The sequence below is a fragment of the Daktulosphaira vitifoliae genome, unplaced genomic scaffold (assembly GCF_025091365.1).
Source record: "Daktulosphaira vitifoliae isolate Bord-2020 unplaced genomic scaffold, ASM2509136v1 Scaffold_5, whole genome shotgun sequence".
In the NCBI taxonomy this organism is placed as follows: Eukaryota; Metazoa; Arthropoda; class Insecta; order Hemiptera; family Phylloxeridae; genus Daktulosphaira; species Daktulosphaira vitifoliae.
The window spans coordinates 4,036,073-4,051,576 of NW_026099576.1; the positions used below are offsets into that span (position 1 = coordinate 4,036,073).

General features: G+C 25.7%; 3 protein-coding genes and 1 long non-coding RNA gene across 4 annotated transcripts in view; all 4 read left to right on the forward strand.

Annotated features, from left to right (window-relative positions):
- The first annotated feature begins 510 nt into the window (after positions 1-510).
- Positions 511-2,132, forward strand: LOC126906709 (geranylgeranyl transferase type-1 subunit beta). Its single transcript, XM_050687463.1, has 2 exons — positions 511-739; positions 848-2,132. Exon 2 carries the CDS (start codon positions 959-961, stop codon positions 1,988-1,990), a length of 1,032 nt encoding a protein of 343 aa, XP_050543420.1. The 5' UTR covers positions 511-739; positions 848-958; the 3' UTR covers positions 1,991-2,132.
- A 583-nt stretch (positions 2,133-2,715) lies between these two features.
- On the forward strand, positions 2,716-5,447 carry LOC126906717 (NADH-ubiquinone oxidoreductase subunit 8). Its single transcript, XM_050687476.1, has 5 exons — positions 2,716-2,905; positions 3,311-3,469; positions 4,452-4,624; positions 5,017-5,145; positions 5,206-5,447. The coding sequence occupies exons 1-5, from the start codon at positions 2,878-2,880 to the stop codon at positions 5,335-5,337; spliced, it is 621 nt and encodes a 206-aa protein (XP_050543433.1). The 5' UTR covers positions 2,716-2,877; the 3' UTR covers positions 5,338-5,447.
- A 5,816-nt stretch (positions 5,448-11,263) lies between these two features.
- On the forward strand, positions 11,264-12,903 carry LOC126906721 (uncharacterized). Its single transcript, XM_050687485.1, has 3 exons — positions 11,264-11,866; positions 12,429-12,575; positions 12,662-12,903. Exons 1-3 carry the CDS (start codon positions 11,612-11,614, stop codon positions 12,773-12,775), a joined length of 516 nt encoding a protein of 171 aa, XP_050543442.1. The 5' UTR covers positions 11,264-11,611; the 3' UTR covers positions 12,776-12,903.
- A 1,442-nt stretch (positions 12,904-14,345) lies between these two features.
- The window catches only part of LOC126906729 (uncharacterized), a 2,606-nt gene continuing 1,447 nt past the window's right edge, over positions 14,346-15,504 (forward strand). Inside the window, exon 1 of the long non-coding RNA XR_007704318.1 lies at positions 14,346-15,175. This is a non-coding gene — a long non-coding RNA (uncharacterized LOC126906729). The remainder of the gene's footprint in view (positions 15,176-15,504) is intronic.

Below are 15,504 nucleotides of genomic sequence, written 5' to 3' on the forward strand. Positions count from 1 at the left end.
AATAACTAATTTTTGTGAATGAACAAAGTATAAATAATTACCAGTTAACAATTTTTTCATCGGATTTAAACTTCATTAATAGATTTAAAAAAATCCTTTTTTTGATTTATAAGAAAATTATCAAATCATCAATCATTAATGCTTAAATTTTATATTTGGTTTTTGTACATCTTTATGCAATAGATAAAAAAGAATCATCATCATCACCACAGCTTCTATTCTTACTATTTGAAGTCGGCTGTATCTTAATTATTTGACTGAATTTTATACCGGTTGTCAACCTTTATATCTATATATATTTCGTTGTTATATATTTTTATAGTATAATAATTATAATATTATAAGGTAGAATAATAATTAATAAAAATTGTACAATGTTAATGATATTTTATTTTATAAGTATACAACTATACAAGAACATATTTGTAATTACTTCTTGAAATCTTACATGACAAGAAATTTAACCAACACCTTCTTATCAATTAGTGATTGGGCGCTGGATCTCATGAGCTAAATTCACCGATATTCTTTGGTGATCCAATGCTGGCATTCATCTCAACAGATTAGAAAACAATATCGAGACACAGAATATATCTTATCTATTCTTTGATTAAGCTATAACTTAACAGCTGAATTCATCTAATAGTAATTGATAAAAATAATACAAGTATGTAACGCGAACTACCAGCTAGGATAGGAGACTTATAACCCACTGTTTAAATAAGTTCAAATATAATAGGTATTATTTCAATTTTTTATTTTTTATTCCTTTTACCGTTCTAAGAAAGCTTCTCTCAGNAAATACTATAATATTTCATGCTTTCTAGAATTTAAACTCTTATTTTAGATACCTAAATAACAAGTATTAGTTTGTATTACAATTTGTGATCAACAAAAAATGCTGATATTATACTGGAATTATAGTTGATACGAAGTTAACTATATATATCTTACAAAAATGCATCAAGTTGAATTCAAACCTGAACAACATAAAAAGTATTTTCGCCGTTCATTAGATATATTACCTAGTGAATCTGCTATGTTTGATTGTTCTCGTCTGACCATTTTATATTTTGTACTTATTGGCTTAGATGTATTAGATGGTTTAGATTTATTGACAGAAGAACATAAACGGAGTATAATTGAATGGGTTTATGGTCTGCAACTTGTACCAAGTGAAAATGTTCTGGATCATAAATGTGGTTTTATGGGTTCAACTACAGTCATTCATTTAAAAAATTATCCAAGTTGTGAGAAATACTGTGAAAGCAATGTTGCTATGACATACATGGCACTATGTATTTTAATAACCTTAGGAGATGACTTGAGTCGTTTAAATAAAACTGCTATTCTTCAAGGAGTTGCTGCACTTCAAAAACCTGATGGAAGTTTTAAAAGTAATTATGAATATGGTGAAAGTGATTTAAGATTTGTTTATTGTTCTTTAGCTGTTTGTTTTATATTAAACGATTCATCTCTTATTAATGTCAATAATACTATTCATTTCATTTCTAAATGTTTAAACTATGATGGAGCATTTGGACAAAATCCAGGAACAGAATCACATGGAGGATCTACTTATTGTGCAATTGCATCTTTATCTTTACTTAACAAGCTAAATGATGTAATAAACAGTAAAAAATTAAAAATTTTGGAGCGTTGGGCTGTTAATCGTCAAATTAATGGTTTTCAAGGTAGACCAAATAAAGATCCAGATACGTGTTATTCGTTTTGGATTGGTGCTACACTCAGAATTATAGGATCATTAGATAAAATAAATAAAGAAAAAAACAAGGATTTTGTATTAAATAATGCTAATTTCTTGACTGGTGGATTTAGTAAAGATATGGATTCCATACCAGATCCAATGCATACATGTTTAAGTCTTTGTGGATTAAGCCTCGTTGAAATGGAAGGATTGAGTCCAATTAATCCAGCTTTAAACATCACTGAGAGAGCAACAAATCATTTAAAACAAATACAGCATTAAAACTATTTAGCCGTATTATATAAAATAAAGTTTACTTATAATTATTTCATTTGTATGGGTTGACTGATAAATTTCTTGTTTTGTATTATTTTTAAAGGCTTAAAAATTGTCTTTAATATATAAAAGGTTGTAATTTTTTTTATTTTAACATTTTTAAACCCATCTTCTTTAAATAACTAACCTATCTGCATATATTTTATGAAGATATTGCTCACAATTATCTTGTATGAGCTTATATGATCCTGTATAGTCACTAGTCTATAAATTGATATTCAAACAAAATAAATATTAGAAAAAATCATTTCATGTTTAGTATTCTGAGTTATTTCAGTGAATATTAATCTAAGTAACTAATTTTTAACTGTAAAATATTGCAACTTGAAAATTTGAATGCTTTCTATTATAATGTTTATTTAACATAAGTTTAAAACGATGAGAGTTCTTAAAATTCTCAAGTTAAAAAAAAAGAAATGTTGATATTCTGAATTATTTATTTATTTCATTTTTTAAATTGTATGTCCAATGATGCAAAAAATTATTTAAAAAAAGCATGTTAAAGTAATAATTTTGATTAATTACGCTAATAAAATGCAAATAAAGAGACCAATATCTATTTTGGGGGAAAGTAACTATTTTATATTGGTAACAAACACTGTAAGGAACAGAGTGGTGTTGGTGGAAATGCTATTATCAGTTAGGAGACAATTGGGCACTGTATTATCATTGTAAATTGTGGTATATAATTTCAGAAGGTTAAAATTCTTGAACTTAATCTCTATTAAAATTGTATCTTTAAATGAAAAGTTAATTGATATTAACATTAATTATTACTTTAAATATTATTTTACTTTAATAAATTAAGGATTAATAGAATTATCTCGTATAAAATGAGCTTTGTAGCCTTAGCCAAATTAGGTAAGTCATTAATGTCATCAGTTTAGTCAATTATAATTTAACAATAAACTTTACTAAAGTTTAAAAGAACAAAATTTATGATAAGAATATCAATATTACTTTTAATATTCTTAAATAGTTTGTTCGTTTTTACTTGAACAACTATTAAACAAGCAAATAAATCATTACATATTGATCAATGTAATATACTGTGATATGATAAACTAAATATATTTTACAGAATTCTTAGAATTTTACTTTATAGTAAATATATATATAAATGTATATTGTAATATTCCTCTAAACCAATTTGTTAATTTTTATACAATGAAATTGTTAAAAGGTTAAGTACAGACATTTTTACAACTTGCATGTAAACTATAAAATATACATAAACCTCTTAAATGAATGCTTTGGTTTTTTTAGGCAAACCTGTTGTACGATCATCTGCATGGTTACCATTAAAATTAGCATCTAGAACCAATTATGTGAATGTTAACAGAGATGACGAATTTGAAGATGTTAGCTGGAGCAAGCTTTCTGATGAAGCTATTTCATATGCCTTTACCACTGAATTATTCAGAGGTATTTTTTTTTTAATAATAATATTAATTTTATAAATGAAGTGTTCTCTGTACAAAAAACCTTTACCTAATTTTTAGTTATTAAAAAAAACGTAAATTAAAAATTTTAATTGTATTATTGTAAAATATATCAATTAAAAGTATTTTACATGATTGTATTAATATTATAAAACTGGTAATTAAATTATTTTTTCATAGAGTTAATGTGATATCAGTTATTTTTTATTTTAGATCAAAAATTATACAAGTAAGTTACTTATCTCTAAATTCCCAGGAATCCTATAAAATTCTGACGAGCAGGAAATTTTGTATTTTTAGAACTTTTTGTTGACTTTTTATTTTGTTTTCAATTTACTATCATTAAAAAGACATTGGACATATTTATGAGCCCAATACTACCTCATTTAACTTTTTTTGAATAATAAATATTAGGAAACATTTAAACTTTCTAACTTCTCTTGCTTAATTTGCCGCTAAGATAACAATCATACTTCTATGAGTATAGTTTAAATTGTTTATGTTATTTTATTAATATATTTACATATTAATATCCAATTTCAAAATAACTATTAACTATATACAATCATTTTTAATTTAATAATATTTTGTATTAAATGAATAAAAGATATTTTATGTATTATATATTAAGATTCAGATTAGTTTTTAATTTAAAATGAAAAGGATGGTTCATTATTAGCCAAATATATAAAATGGTTCATTGGAGGATTTAAAATGTAGTGTTCGAGCTAGAAATAACTAATGAGGTAGATGAGCAATTAAACCGAGTGGAAATTTTAAAATTAATTTAGGAAGGGAATTGAGGATAATCTATATTATTATTCAAAAGAACTTTAAGGAAGGATTTACCATAATTATGTCCATGATAATGAAATTCTTTTAACTGAAGTATACTTAAAATTTTACTCAACATTATTTTTCAAAAAATGCTTTCCAAAAAGTATTATTTTATATTTTTTGTTTAGGTGCTGCTGTATCATTAGCTCACTTTTTCAAAGAACCTGCTACAATTAACTATCCATTTGAAAAAGGGCCACTATCACCACGTTTTCGAGGAGAACATGCACTTCGACGCTATCCATCAGGAGAAGAAAGATGCATTGCTTGTAAACTATGTGAAGCTATTTGTCCTGCACAAGTAAGTTAAATAAAACATATAAATTTAATACATATTTAATTATATAATTTTATGATTATTGTTTATAATAATAATTTATATATATATTTTTTATTTTTTTTTTTTTTTGTAAAAATATTTTAATTGTTATTTTTGTCATTTTCTTTTGTTATTACAATTATTTAATAAATAATTACAATTTTTTTTTTTAATGATGATAGTGTTGAAGTTGAAAATATTTTTTTTAATTAAAAAATTAAGATTCTATGTTTGTATAACATATGTTACTAATAATCAAATAAAAAATATTTATATAAATGTTTCTATGCCATATTAAATATATATATATATAAACTAATCCTTTGACATAAAGCTTGGTTATTAGCAATTATATTTATTCCTATTTTTAATAGGCTATAACAATTGAAGCTGAAGAAAGAGCTGATGGAAGTCGTCGTACAACTCGTTATGATATTGATATGACTAAATGTATTTACTGTGGTTTTTGTCAAGAAGCATGTCCAGTAGATGCCATTGTTGAAGTATTATAAAGTTGATGGTTTTTTTTTATATATATTTAAAATTATTGTTTTATCTTTTAGGGGCCAAATTTTGAATATTCAACAGAAACCCATGAAGAACTTTTATATAATAAAGATAAATTATTGAATAATGGTGACAAATGGGAATCAGAAATTGCAGCTAATATCTATGCTGATCATCTTTACCGTTAAAATAAAAGAAGTTTTAGTGAATAATTGTTACATAAATTAGTTTTGTTTCTTTACAAAATAATTATAATGAATAAATTAAAATAATTAATTATAATTCTATTTCCAAATAATTTATGGTTTTTTTTGGTCCTCTATAATGATTGTAAAATTATATGGCATATTAAGTATAATATTTATTATGAATAGAAAATTGTCATTGTAGACTAGCTTACACTTATATTTATAAATTTAGTTACTTTGAATGCAAAAGGAATAAGTGACATTTAAAAAAAATGGTGAGTATAATGAGCATTTAAACTAAAAATTAGAAATTTAATTTAAAAAAAAAAAAAAATTTTTAATACTCATGGAAATTATACAAAATGGATTTTATTGTAAAATAAATTTATTATATAATTTTATTATAAAAAACAAAAACTTTAAAGTTGATTTTATTAAAATTAAAAAAAATTGTCTAGTACCTCTTGCATTCAATAAACCTCAATTATTATCTACCAAAAACAACAATTTAACTACAAATAGACAATAATAGATTCTTTATGTCTGAAATAAAATATATAAATTACTTGTTTCACTTAAAAACTAGCTCACTGCTAGTATACAAGAAAAATGACAGATTTAAACAATTTGTCTATGGCTTTGGACTAGTGGTAGATCTAGAAATTATTTATAGGATTGGGATAAAAAAATTAAGAGTTAAGTTAAATTATTGTAAATAATTTATAATTAATTGCCAAGTAGCTAATATTACATGGATTAATAAAAAGAAAATTAAGAGTTAAATAAAATGTTCCAATTTTAAATACAAATAATTTATTTAATGCACCAATGAATCGCATATTGAAGGATAGTTCTTTCTATAACAATCTAATTATGTGCTGCATTTAAGCATACATTTGATTAAGATTTTGATGTTTCCAATCAAAAAAATCATATTTGATACTTTTGTCGAAAGTGAATTATCAAAGTTTTGATAAAAGCAACTTATTGATAGAGCCGAATATCATATTTCCAAAAAAATTGCTTTTACAGCCTTTTGGAAGCATTGATATCATTTTTAAATGAATCATTAATCCCATGATTTGTAAACAAAATGTTTGAAGTGGATACTAAAATTTTTGTATTAAGATCTCACCATATTGAGTATTCGGTAAGGGAGGAAACAGGTTTCTATTATTTTCATTGTTTGTAACAACTGACCCGTTTCCTTAATTACTGATCACTCTGTAGAGTAAGACATAGATAATTACTCAGATCTTAATTGTAATAATTTAAAATATGTTAACAATTACTAAAAAAAAATTAGGCAAATGAATATTTCTACTGTACCATTAACATAAACAATAAAAAAAATGTTCAATTATTTCACCAATAATATTACCTATACTTCTAAAAAATTGGTTAAGTTTCAAAAATTGAAAAATATTATTTGTTTTTGTTTCTGTAATGAACTATACCCAAGCCAGGTAAACCAAAAAACATGGTAACGTCATACAGACCCATCAGCTTGTTGCCTACTTTAGGAAAACTATTCGAAAAATTACTTCTTAAAAGAATTCGGCCTATATTAAAAGAAAATAACATTATACCTAACACTCAATTTGGATTTAGAGCGAAGCACTCAACAATTCATCAAGTGCACAGGTTGACCGACACGATTGCCTCAGCATTAGAAAATAAACAATACTGCACCGGTCTATTTTTAGATGTCGCCCAGGCATTTGATCGTGTCTGGCATAATGGTTTGCTCTATAAATTAAAAAAAATGCTTCCAGCGCCATTATACTTAATTATTAATTCTTATTTACAAGAAAGAAAATTTACCGTCAGGCAGGGTAGTGTTAATTCACCATATTNATATATATATATATATATATATAAACTACTTAATATATAAAAATATTTGTTGATAAGTTGATTTTTTTGCTTTGAATATTGAATATAAAAACATAGGGGCTACCTGACAAACTTACCCCTTTCCTAAAATGACACCTCCAAAATTACGAACATTTATTGAATAAAAATATTTTTAGGGTGTGTGAAAATTTAATTTACACCTTCAAAAAGTTGTTTTAGTGTGCCTATGTGTAAAAATTTATTTTAGTTATAGAGATATAGAGAACTACCATACATTATTATAATACAGAATTTTTAGAATAAAATTTTTTCTATGGTAACTATTGTTAGACTGACAATTTTGATTTTTAAATAGAATATTACTTTAGCGATTACTAATTAAAAAATTTTGTGTATGCCATTGAAATCACTAATATCAGAAAACGATAGGGATATTCCTACATTTTTAACCATTTAGTAGACCTAAAAAGAAGATATTTTTTCTAACTATAAAGAGTAGAACAGATCTAATTAACAACTCTTATAAATTTTGATATAATATATAAATAAAATATCGTTGTATTTTTTTTAAACAACTTTTTTATCCATAAACTACGTTAGAAGAATTTATTTTAATTAAAAAAAAAAATTGTAGCACAGTGAGGTCGCGGTACACAATATGGAAGTGACATAGTTAGGACAAGTATATATGATATCTGACAGTGATTAAAATCACTTGTACATCAAGATAATAATTACATACGCCGGACCAGCATGGGCATCAAACGTTTCAAATACAAATTGGAAGTGAATCGAAGCAACACAGAACATCAGCCTCCGATACATTACAAAATCACCTATATTCGTGTCAAAATATACTATCCGACAATCGGCTAATACAACGACAATAAAAGACCAGATTACACAAGAAACAGTACGATTCTTTCTCAAAAACAGCTGTTCAACGCACGAACACATCCGCGAACTTGGAAGGAAAACACATTCACCAACAGCAACATTAACCACAGGGAAAACGCAACCGATCAAATGGATACAATAAAACAAGTAAGTACAAACTAATCATAAATCTTATACAACTTGTTATAGGTGCCCGCCTGACACAAGTAAATAGGCTTTACGCCGCCCATCAGCAAAAGCAAAAAAGTTAAAATCATTATCATAAGAAACGCTTCGATGCAAATCTGTAGATAGTGTTTAATTTTTAAGAAATTGGTAGATTATTTCAATAGCAACAATAATTCTTATTCCCTTAATTTTATCCCGATTAATTATTTGATTTATAATTATAATATATGAACAAATAATAATTAAGTAATTAAATTTAGCATGAAATTGATATTCAATAATTTAATATTGTAATACTTTTCAATAAAAAATGTTTGTTATTTATAACAAAGTTATAAGTTTTATATACAGGACTACAAGGAACTTTCATCAGAAACAAAAATATACTATTCTAAATCAACTTTTTGCAATGTTTTCAAATGTGCAATTAGACTTTTTCTATCATTTATAAGTTTTAATATTAATAATATTATAAAAAAATAAGTATTTATAAATAAAAAAAATAATTAAAAACAACAAAAAATTGTTTTAAATTAATACTGATTTTGATTATTAATATGTTAAAAATAAGGAAAATGTCATATTTAACCTATATTTTTAATCCATTAAAGTTAATTTTTGTGAAAGTTTATAGTAAAAAATAATTAATTTATTACCTTAACTTTTAGCTCAATTTGCAAGTTTGAAATTGACATCATTAAATAGAAAACTTTATGAAAATTCAAAAAATTGTATCATTAAGATAAATATAAATATGCAGTCAGAAAGTTTTATAATTACAATTTATAGTAAATTTATCAGAAAACCTCAATATTTTTTCGTATTTTTATCGTAATAGAAAACTTAAATAGAAATAATAGTAATCATTTCCTAGTAACTTTTGGTGTTTTAAAAGATTCTACAATTGTAGTATTCAGAACTTAGTTAATTTTAATGATTTACTTTAACAAAAAGAACAATCAAAACAAAGTTGTTAAAATGATTTACTCAATTGAGCGCATTACAAAATTTGGTTATAATTGTAAAAATCCATTGTTAATTCAGAAGAAACTAACAATCATTTTTTATATAGCATGTTTTATATAGCAATGTGTTACCAAAAAATTTGGAATATTGTAGTCTAGTAGTAGACCTCACCTAAAGCAATACCTCACGGTAGTTCCAGGGCGACCGACATTATGTCGACCGTGGAGAAAAAAAGTCTAGTAGTAGCACACACAAATAGAGTAAAAAATTATTAAATTACAAAATAAAATGATTAAATTTTGTAGTTAAAATCTATCATATCAAACTTAATTCGTCAATAAATACTTTGAAAACATTAGAAATTAATGATTTTAATTGTCTGTATGGAGAACATGGGATAAGTAACTGTTTAATTGATAGATAAGAATTTTTTTTCAATTTTTGAGGGCAATATCTTCAACTAATTATAATCATTTCACGTATCATTGAAAAACGTAGGTCAAGTTAGAGCAAAGAAAATAAATGATAGTCACAAAAAATACCATCTCAGCTTTGTTTCGAAGCTAAAACCTGAAATATAGTAAAATAATTTTAATATGAATAAGAAATTTCTTCTCACGAGGGGCGACTACATTGATGGGATCCTTGATCTTTATTGAAGTTATTGAATATAAATGAGATAAAAATTAAAGGAGTTGAAAATTTATTCTAACTTAAAAAGAATTAAGAAATAAATGCAAAAAATTCCTTGCCATATGCGGATTAGAATGTTGTACCCCAAGAGCGTAAGACACAACATTTACCGATTCGGCAACCGTACGTCGCTACCGTAGGCTGAAAAAAATGGCTATTTAAGCTAGTTCAAATTTCAAAGTTATTTTTCTGTACTTAAAAAAAGCAAAAAAATTTAAATAAGTTTAACTTTCTATGCTTTATCAATTTGATTTATATAATATTTATGAAAATCAGTGTTCTCCTCTTGTCAGGGATTTTAAAATAAAATAAAATACTAAACCCAGAATTTTAACACAAAAATAGCATATTTTTAAATACGGTAGTTATTTTCATCATGAAAACAAATCCAGAGGTCAATTTTTTTGTTTCAAATTAAAGTATATTACATAAGCTTTAATTTAACTTATATATAAAAGTGTCAGTATTTCCAAAATATTTTCAAAAGTTAAGTTGAAAAAGTTTATTTTTTGTGAAAAAGTTGCCAGTTTGAGACCCTTCCTGTGGGCTGGTTAGGGGTCAAATGTTCACAAAAATCTATCAAAAGATAGATAAGGTATTTATAAAAAAAATATATATATTGATTTGGTCATTTTTAAAAAAGTTATGGCAGTTTTAAGTAAAAAAAATTGAAAAAATGTTGAAAAATAGCGATTTTTAAGTTTGTAATTTTTTGAGGGTTTCCCACATTTACAGGGAACGAGAGAAATTTTTTCAATTTTTGAGGGTAATGTCTTCGACAAGATACGATTTGTGATCTTTTGACGTATTGTTTATGAAAATCGGTCCAGCAAGAGCTAAGTTTGTTCACAGCTACAAAAAAAATAAATAAATAAAAAAGTAAAAAAAAACACATCATAGTAAAATTAATACATTCTCAGCTTCGCATCGAAGCTAAAAATAACAAGAGAGGTATCTAGCGCAGGTGAGTACAACTTGAGGTGATGTATATTCACTAGTAATACATACGAGTGAGTATGTATCAAAATGATTGTAAATTAATGAATACTATCCCAAGTTATTTTAAAAAAAATAATTAAAAATCATAAAAAACATATTTTTGTTATTAAAAATATACAATAATTAATATGATTGTATCGTAATCTTAGAATGCAAAAATTGTTTAAAAAAAAATTACAGTGAAATGATTATTGAATCAAAAGTTGTTCTACTCTGTGTAAAGAGTTAGAATAAAACAAACTCATTTTACATCACTAAATGTTATCCTAAACAAAATACATTAACATTTTCAAAATAAAATCGATCAAATAAGCTTAGTCCCTTAGTGTCAGTCAATATTATTTATCATTATACCAAGTTTGTAGATATCTACACTAAAATAGTAATAGTAATAGGACATCATACATTCATGGGATTTAGCAGGAAACAGGATATCCGATAACAGATGGCAGATGGGCAACAAATTACAATCTATTGTGTTACCAACTACTGAACTGATGGCGACAGGTGAATTCATTCGTGCGTTGACTTTAAATTATAATAGAAATATGTAACAACGTAATACCTGTTTATACATTTCAGTTTCATTCGAAAAACGCGCCTACATTGAATAACAAGCATTTGACTTAATACATTATAAACTTTTTTCATTTGTAAAATTAATTTTTAGCAAGACATTTTGCATAATTTAATAATGAATGAAGATATTCGTCATCAACATTTACCTCAGTCATACGTGGTTAGAGAGCTGGGCTCTTCTGAAGCTAGAGGCTTATGGGGTATTAAACATACCCGTAAACCCGTAGATTTAATGGTGGCAAAAGCTAAATTGTCTTCGTCACCATTACCACCTCTAGTTGAACTACGAATATCAGAAGAAGGATGTGAGGTGATCAAAGAAAAAAAAACAGCATTTTTTCCTATTCATACAGTTTCATATGGAGTTCAAGTAAGTTACCTTTTTTTAATAAAAATGTAATAATAAAACTTTTGTAAAAGTAGCATAGGGCTGCCCTCAGCCCGTCTAAAACGGTGATGTTACTTTAAAAAATCCCCCAACAATATTGTACAAGAGTGAACAGACTTAAAAAAATTTAATTTAGCACAACTTTTTATAGGCCTAATAACTTATCATACCACAGCGACCTATCGAATTACAAAGCATAACAAATTTAGATTATTATGATAATTTTTTTAATAAGACTATTAAAGTTAGTGTTTGTTAAGTAAGATGTTAAATGTAAGATAAAGCAAAATTTTCTAGTAATGCTTCTTCCTGCAAGGAAGAAGGGGGTATTAGAGAGGTTAATTACTTAGTCCTGAAATATTTAGGAACGATTAATTAATGAGTCTTAAATTAATTTTTTTGCAATGTGTATCGGTGTAGATCTTAACTGACCCGGATCTAAAAATTTGCGCAACCTTATGAAAAGTGGGGCCCTGTACACGTATAAATATATCACATTAAAAAAATAATAATGTAGTCTAGTTTTAAATAACTTTAATTACAGGATTTAGTTTACACACGGGTATTTTGTATGATAATCGTTAAGAATTCGACGTCACCTGACAGGAAGCCATTCGATTGTATTGCATTTGTTTGTGAAAGTCGAAATGCTGCAAGAAGTTTAACATATGCTTTAGCAGCAGCTTTTCAAGTAATGTTATGTTTTTAATTTCTTATTAACTTCATTATATTTTTTAGTCATAAATCAATTCTTAATTAATATTTTGTGTAATTTAGGCATACAGTAGAAAAGTGCGTTATACTGGTTCATCAAAATCTCGATTTGCTATTGATTTAAGAACCCCTGAAGAATTAGAAATGGAAGTTAAAAAAGTTGACTCTGATGCATAATATCATTTGAGTGTATTGTATTTTTTTTATTATTAATTTTTACTTTATTTTTTGTTAATTTTATTTAAAATAATAAAAATTGTTATGTCACATTTGATATTAAAATAAATAAATATATAAATTTTTTATTTGCCACTATTTTTTACGTAAATTTTACTTAAAAAATTTTAATATGCAATCATAGGTGAAATAGGTGGAAGCTTTGGCTACATAGCACCCATAAGTAGATTTTCTTATTCTTTTAAAATATTGTAAGGAAAAACTGAGTAATTCTTTATATATAATATCTACTGAATGATTATTAAAGGATAAGATACTCATTTTTTTTAAATCATTAAAAATTGTTTATTTTCGTAAAGGAATATTTCAATTTAGGCAAAATTAAAAAAATAAAGTGATTGTTTCATTTAACAAATTTTACAATTGCATATTGTCAAAAATTTTTTGTTTAAAGATTTGAATTTGAAATACAAATTAATCATTAATTGTATATTTATAATACCGGAAGCTACAATAATCTGTTTAAATGGCCATAAATTATTATTCTGCTAGTTGTCAAGAAAATGTGTTGCACACCAGTCATTCAACAATATACGATACTGAACTTGCATTGAATATGAGAGCATGCGTCTATTAATATTAATAGACATGAATTATTAAGTATAAGATATCTGTATGATGCATGAGCGTTATCACAAGGGGATACGGGAGATTAAACCTCCGTGATAAAAATAAATAAACATTTATGGTAAATATGTATTTTTTATGTAAGTGGAGAGTAAAACAATTTTATATGTATATTTCCTCCCGAGATAAAACTTAACAAGAAAGAACGCCACTAGTATGATAATAATAACAAGTTGTACTTGACGAGTACTGTATGCTAAACATCAAATTATCAATACAAAATTGGTCATAAACAAATTAGCAATAACAGAAAGATAGTTGATCGGACAAAATTTTTTGAAATTATATCATTAAACTAAAAATAGGGGTCCTGATTAAAGAAAATAAATAACTTAACATACATTTAATTATTAATACATTGAAATTTTAAATTAAAAAAAGACTTGTCTATCTTGGTCAGTTAACTCCAGTGTCTTGTGTCGTTCATCAGTCTCAGTACTCGGTTGTCGCTGTTTGGCTTACTGTATAAAGTCAAGTTTTTGTTCTTTCTTTTTTAACCTACCTACTCTCTTCCTCAACATTTCAGAGTATTTGTGTGTTGCACTTCGTCTTCACCTCATACTTAGGGCACCTTTTGAGTACACCTGGTATTTGTATCTTGTATTTCGTCTTCACCTCATACTTAGGGCACATAATTATTGATCCATACATTTTTTATAAAGTTATAGCACTTTAAAGTAAAAAAACCACAACATCAGGTTCTCACTAAGCCCATCGCCCTTCTTTTATTTTCATTATTTTTACTTAACTATTGTTTTATATTTTTGAATTATAACAATTTTCACATAATAATAGCATTTGGTAGCCATTTTCACCGTGAAGATAAAATAAAGTCCGAAATGTTTTTTTCGCATAATAAAGTAGATTACATTAACTTTAATTTAAGATATAAATAAAAGTGTCAGACTTTCCGGAACAGTTTCAAAATTTAAGTTGAAAAAGTACATTTTTTGTGAAAAAGTTGTCATTTTAAATCCCCCCCTGTGGGCAGGTAAAGGGTCAGATATAAAAAAAATATATACCAAATGATAGGTAAAGACATCATGCATCTATAAAAAAAAAATTATATTGATCCATACATCTTTCAAAAAGTTATAGCATTATAAAGTTAAAAATATAAAAAAGAATTTTTTTACAAAAATCGTATTTTTTTTTATAAACTTTGATGTCTGTTTTCACCATGAAGATAAAATAAAGTCCGGATTTTTTTTTTACCATAATAAAGTATATTACATTAGCTTTAATTTAAAATATATATAAAAGTGTCAGACCTTCCGGAACACTTTCAAAATTTAAGTTGAAAAAGTTCTTTTTTTTACGTGCATTTTTTAGATTTGAACCCCCCTCGTATATAGGGAAATGGTCCGATTTAAAAAAACAGTATGTCAAATGAAAGATGTATATGAATACTACTCCTCATAAAAAAATTGTACTGATCCATACATTTTTCAAAAAGTTATAGCATAATAAAGTTAAAAATGTAAAATACAAAATCGAAAATTTTCACACAAAAATAGCATTCGGTAGCCATTTTCACCGTGAAGATAAAATAAAGTCCGAAATTTTTTTTTTGCATAATAAAGAACATTACATTAGCTTTAATTTAAGATATATATAAAAGTGTCAGACCTTCCGGAACATTTTCAAAAGTTAAGTTGAAAAAGTTAATTTTTTGTGAAAAAGTTGTCATTTTAAATCCCCCCTTGTGGGCAGGTTAAGGGTTAAATTTATGAAAAAAATATACCAACTAAAAGGTAATGATATTATGCATCTATATAAAAAAGAATTATATTGATATGTTTATTTTTGAAAAGTTATGGCACTTTTAAGTAAAAAAAATTGAAAACATTTCGAAAATTAGCGATTTTTAAATTCGTAATTTTTTTGGAGGTTTCCCCCATTTACGGGGAACGAGGGAATTTTTTTCAATTTTTGAGGGTAATGTCTTCGACTAGATACAATTTGTGATCTTTTGACGTATCATTGAAAGAAATCGGTTCGGTGAGAGCTGAGAAAAAGTGGTAACAGACACAAAAAAAAAA

Bases quoted from the DNA above. Each gene is read 5' to 3' on its own strand.
- LOC126906709 (XM_050687463.1), top strand. From the start codon at position 959: ATGCATCAAGTTGAATTCAAACCTGAACAACATAAAAAGTATTTTCGC.
- LOC126906721 (XM_050687485.1), top strand. From the start codon at position 11,612: ATGAATGAAGATATTCGTCATCAACATTTACCTCAGTCATACGTGGTT. The intron at 11,867-12,428 runs GTAAGTTACCTT...CTTTAATTACAG, and splicing joins CAGTTTCATATGGAGTTCAA to GATTTAGTTTACACACGGGT. The intron at 12,576-12,661 runs GTAATGTTATGT...TGTGTAATTTAG, and splicing joins CTTTAGCAGCAGCTTTTCAA to GCATACAGTAGAAAAGTGCG.
- LOC126906717 (XM_050687476.1), top strand. From the start codon at position 2,878: ATGAGCTTTGTAGCCTTAGCCAAATTAG. The intron at 4,625-5,016 runs GTAAGTTAAATA...TATTTTTAATAG, and splicing joins AAGCTATTTGTCCTGCACAA to GCTATAACAATTGAAGCTGA. The intron at 5,146-5,205 runs GTATTATAAAGT...TTTATCTTTTAG, and splicing joins CAGTAGATGCCATTGTTGAA to GGGCCAAATTTTGAATATTC.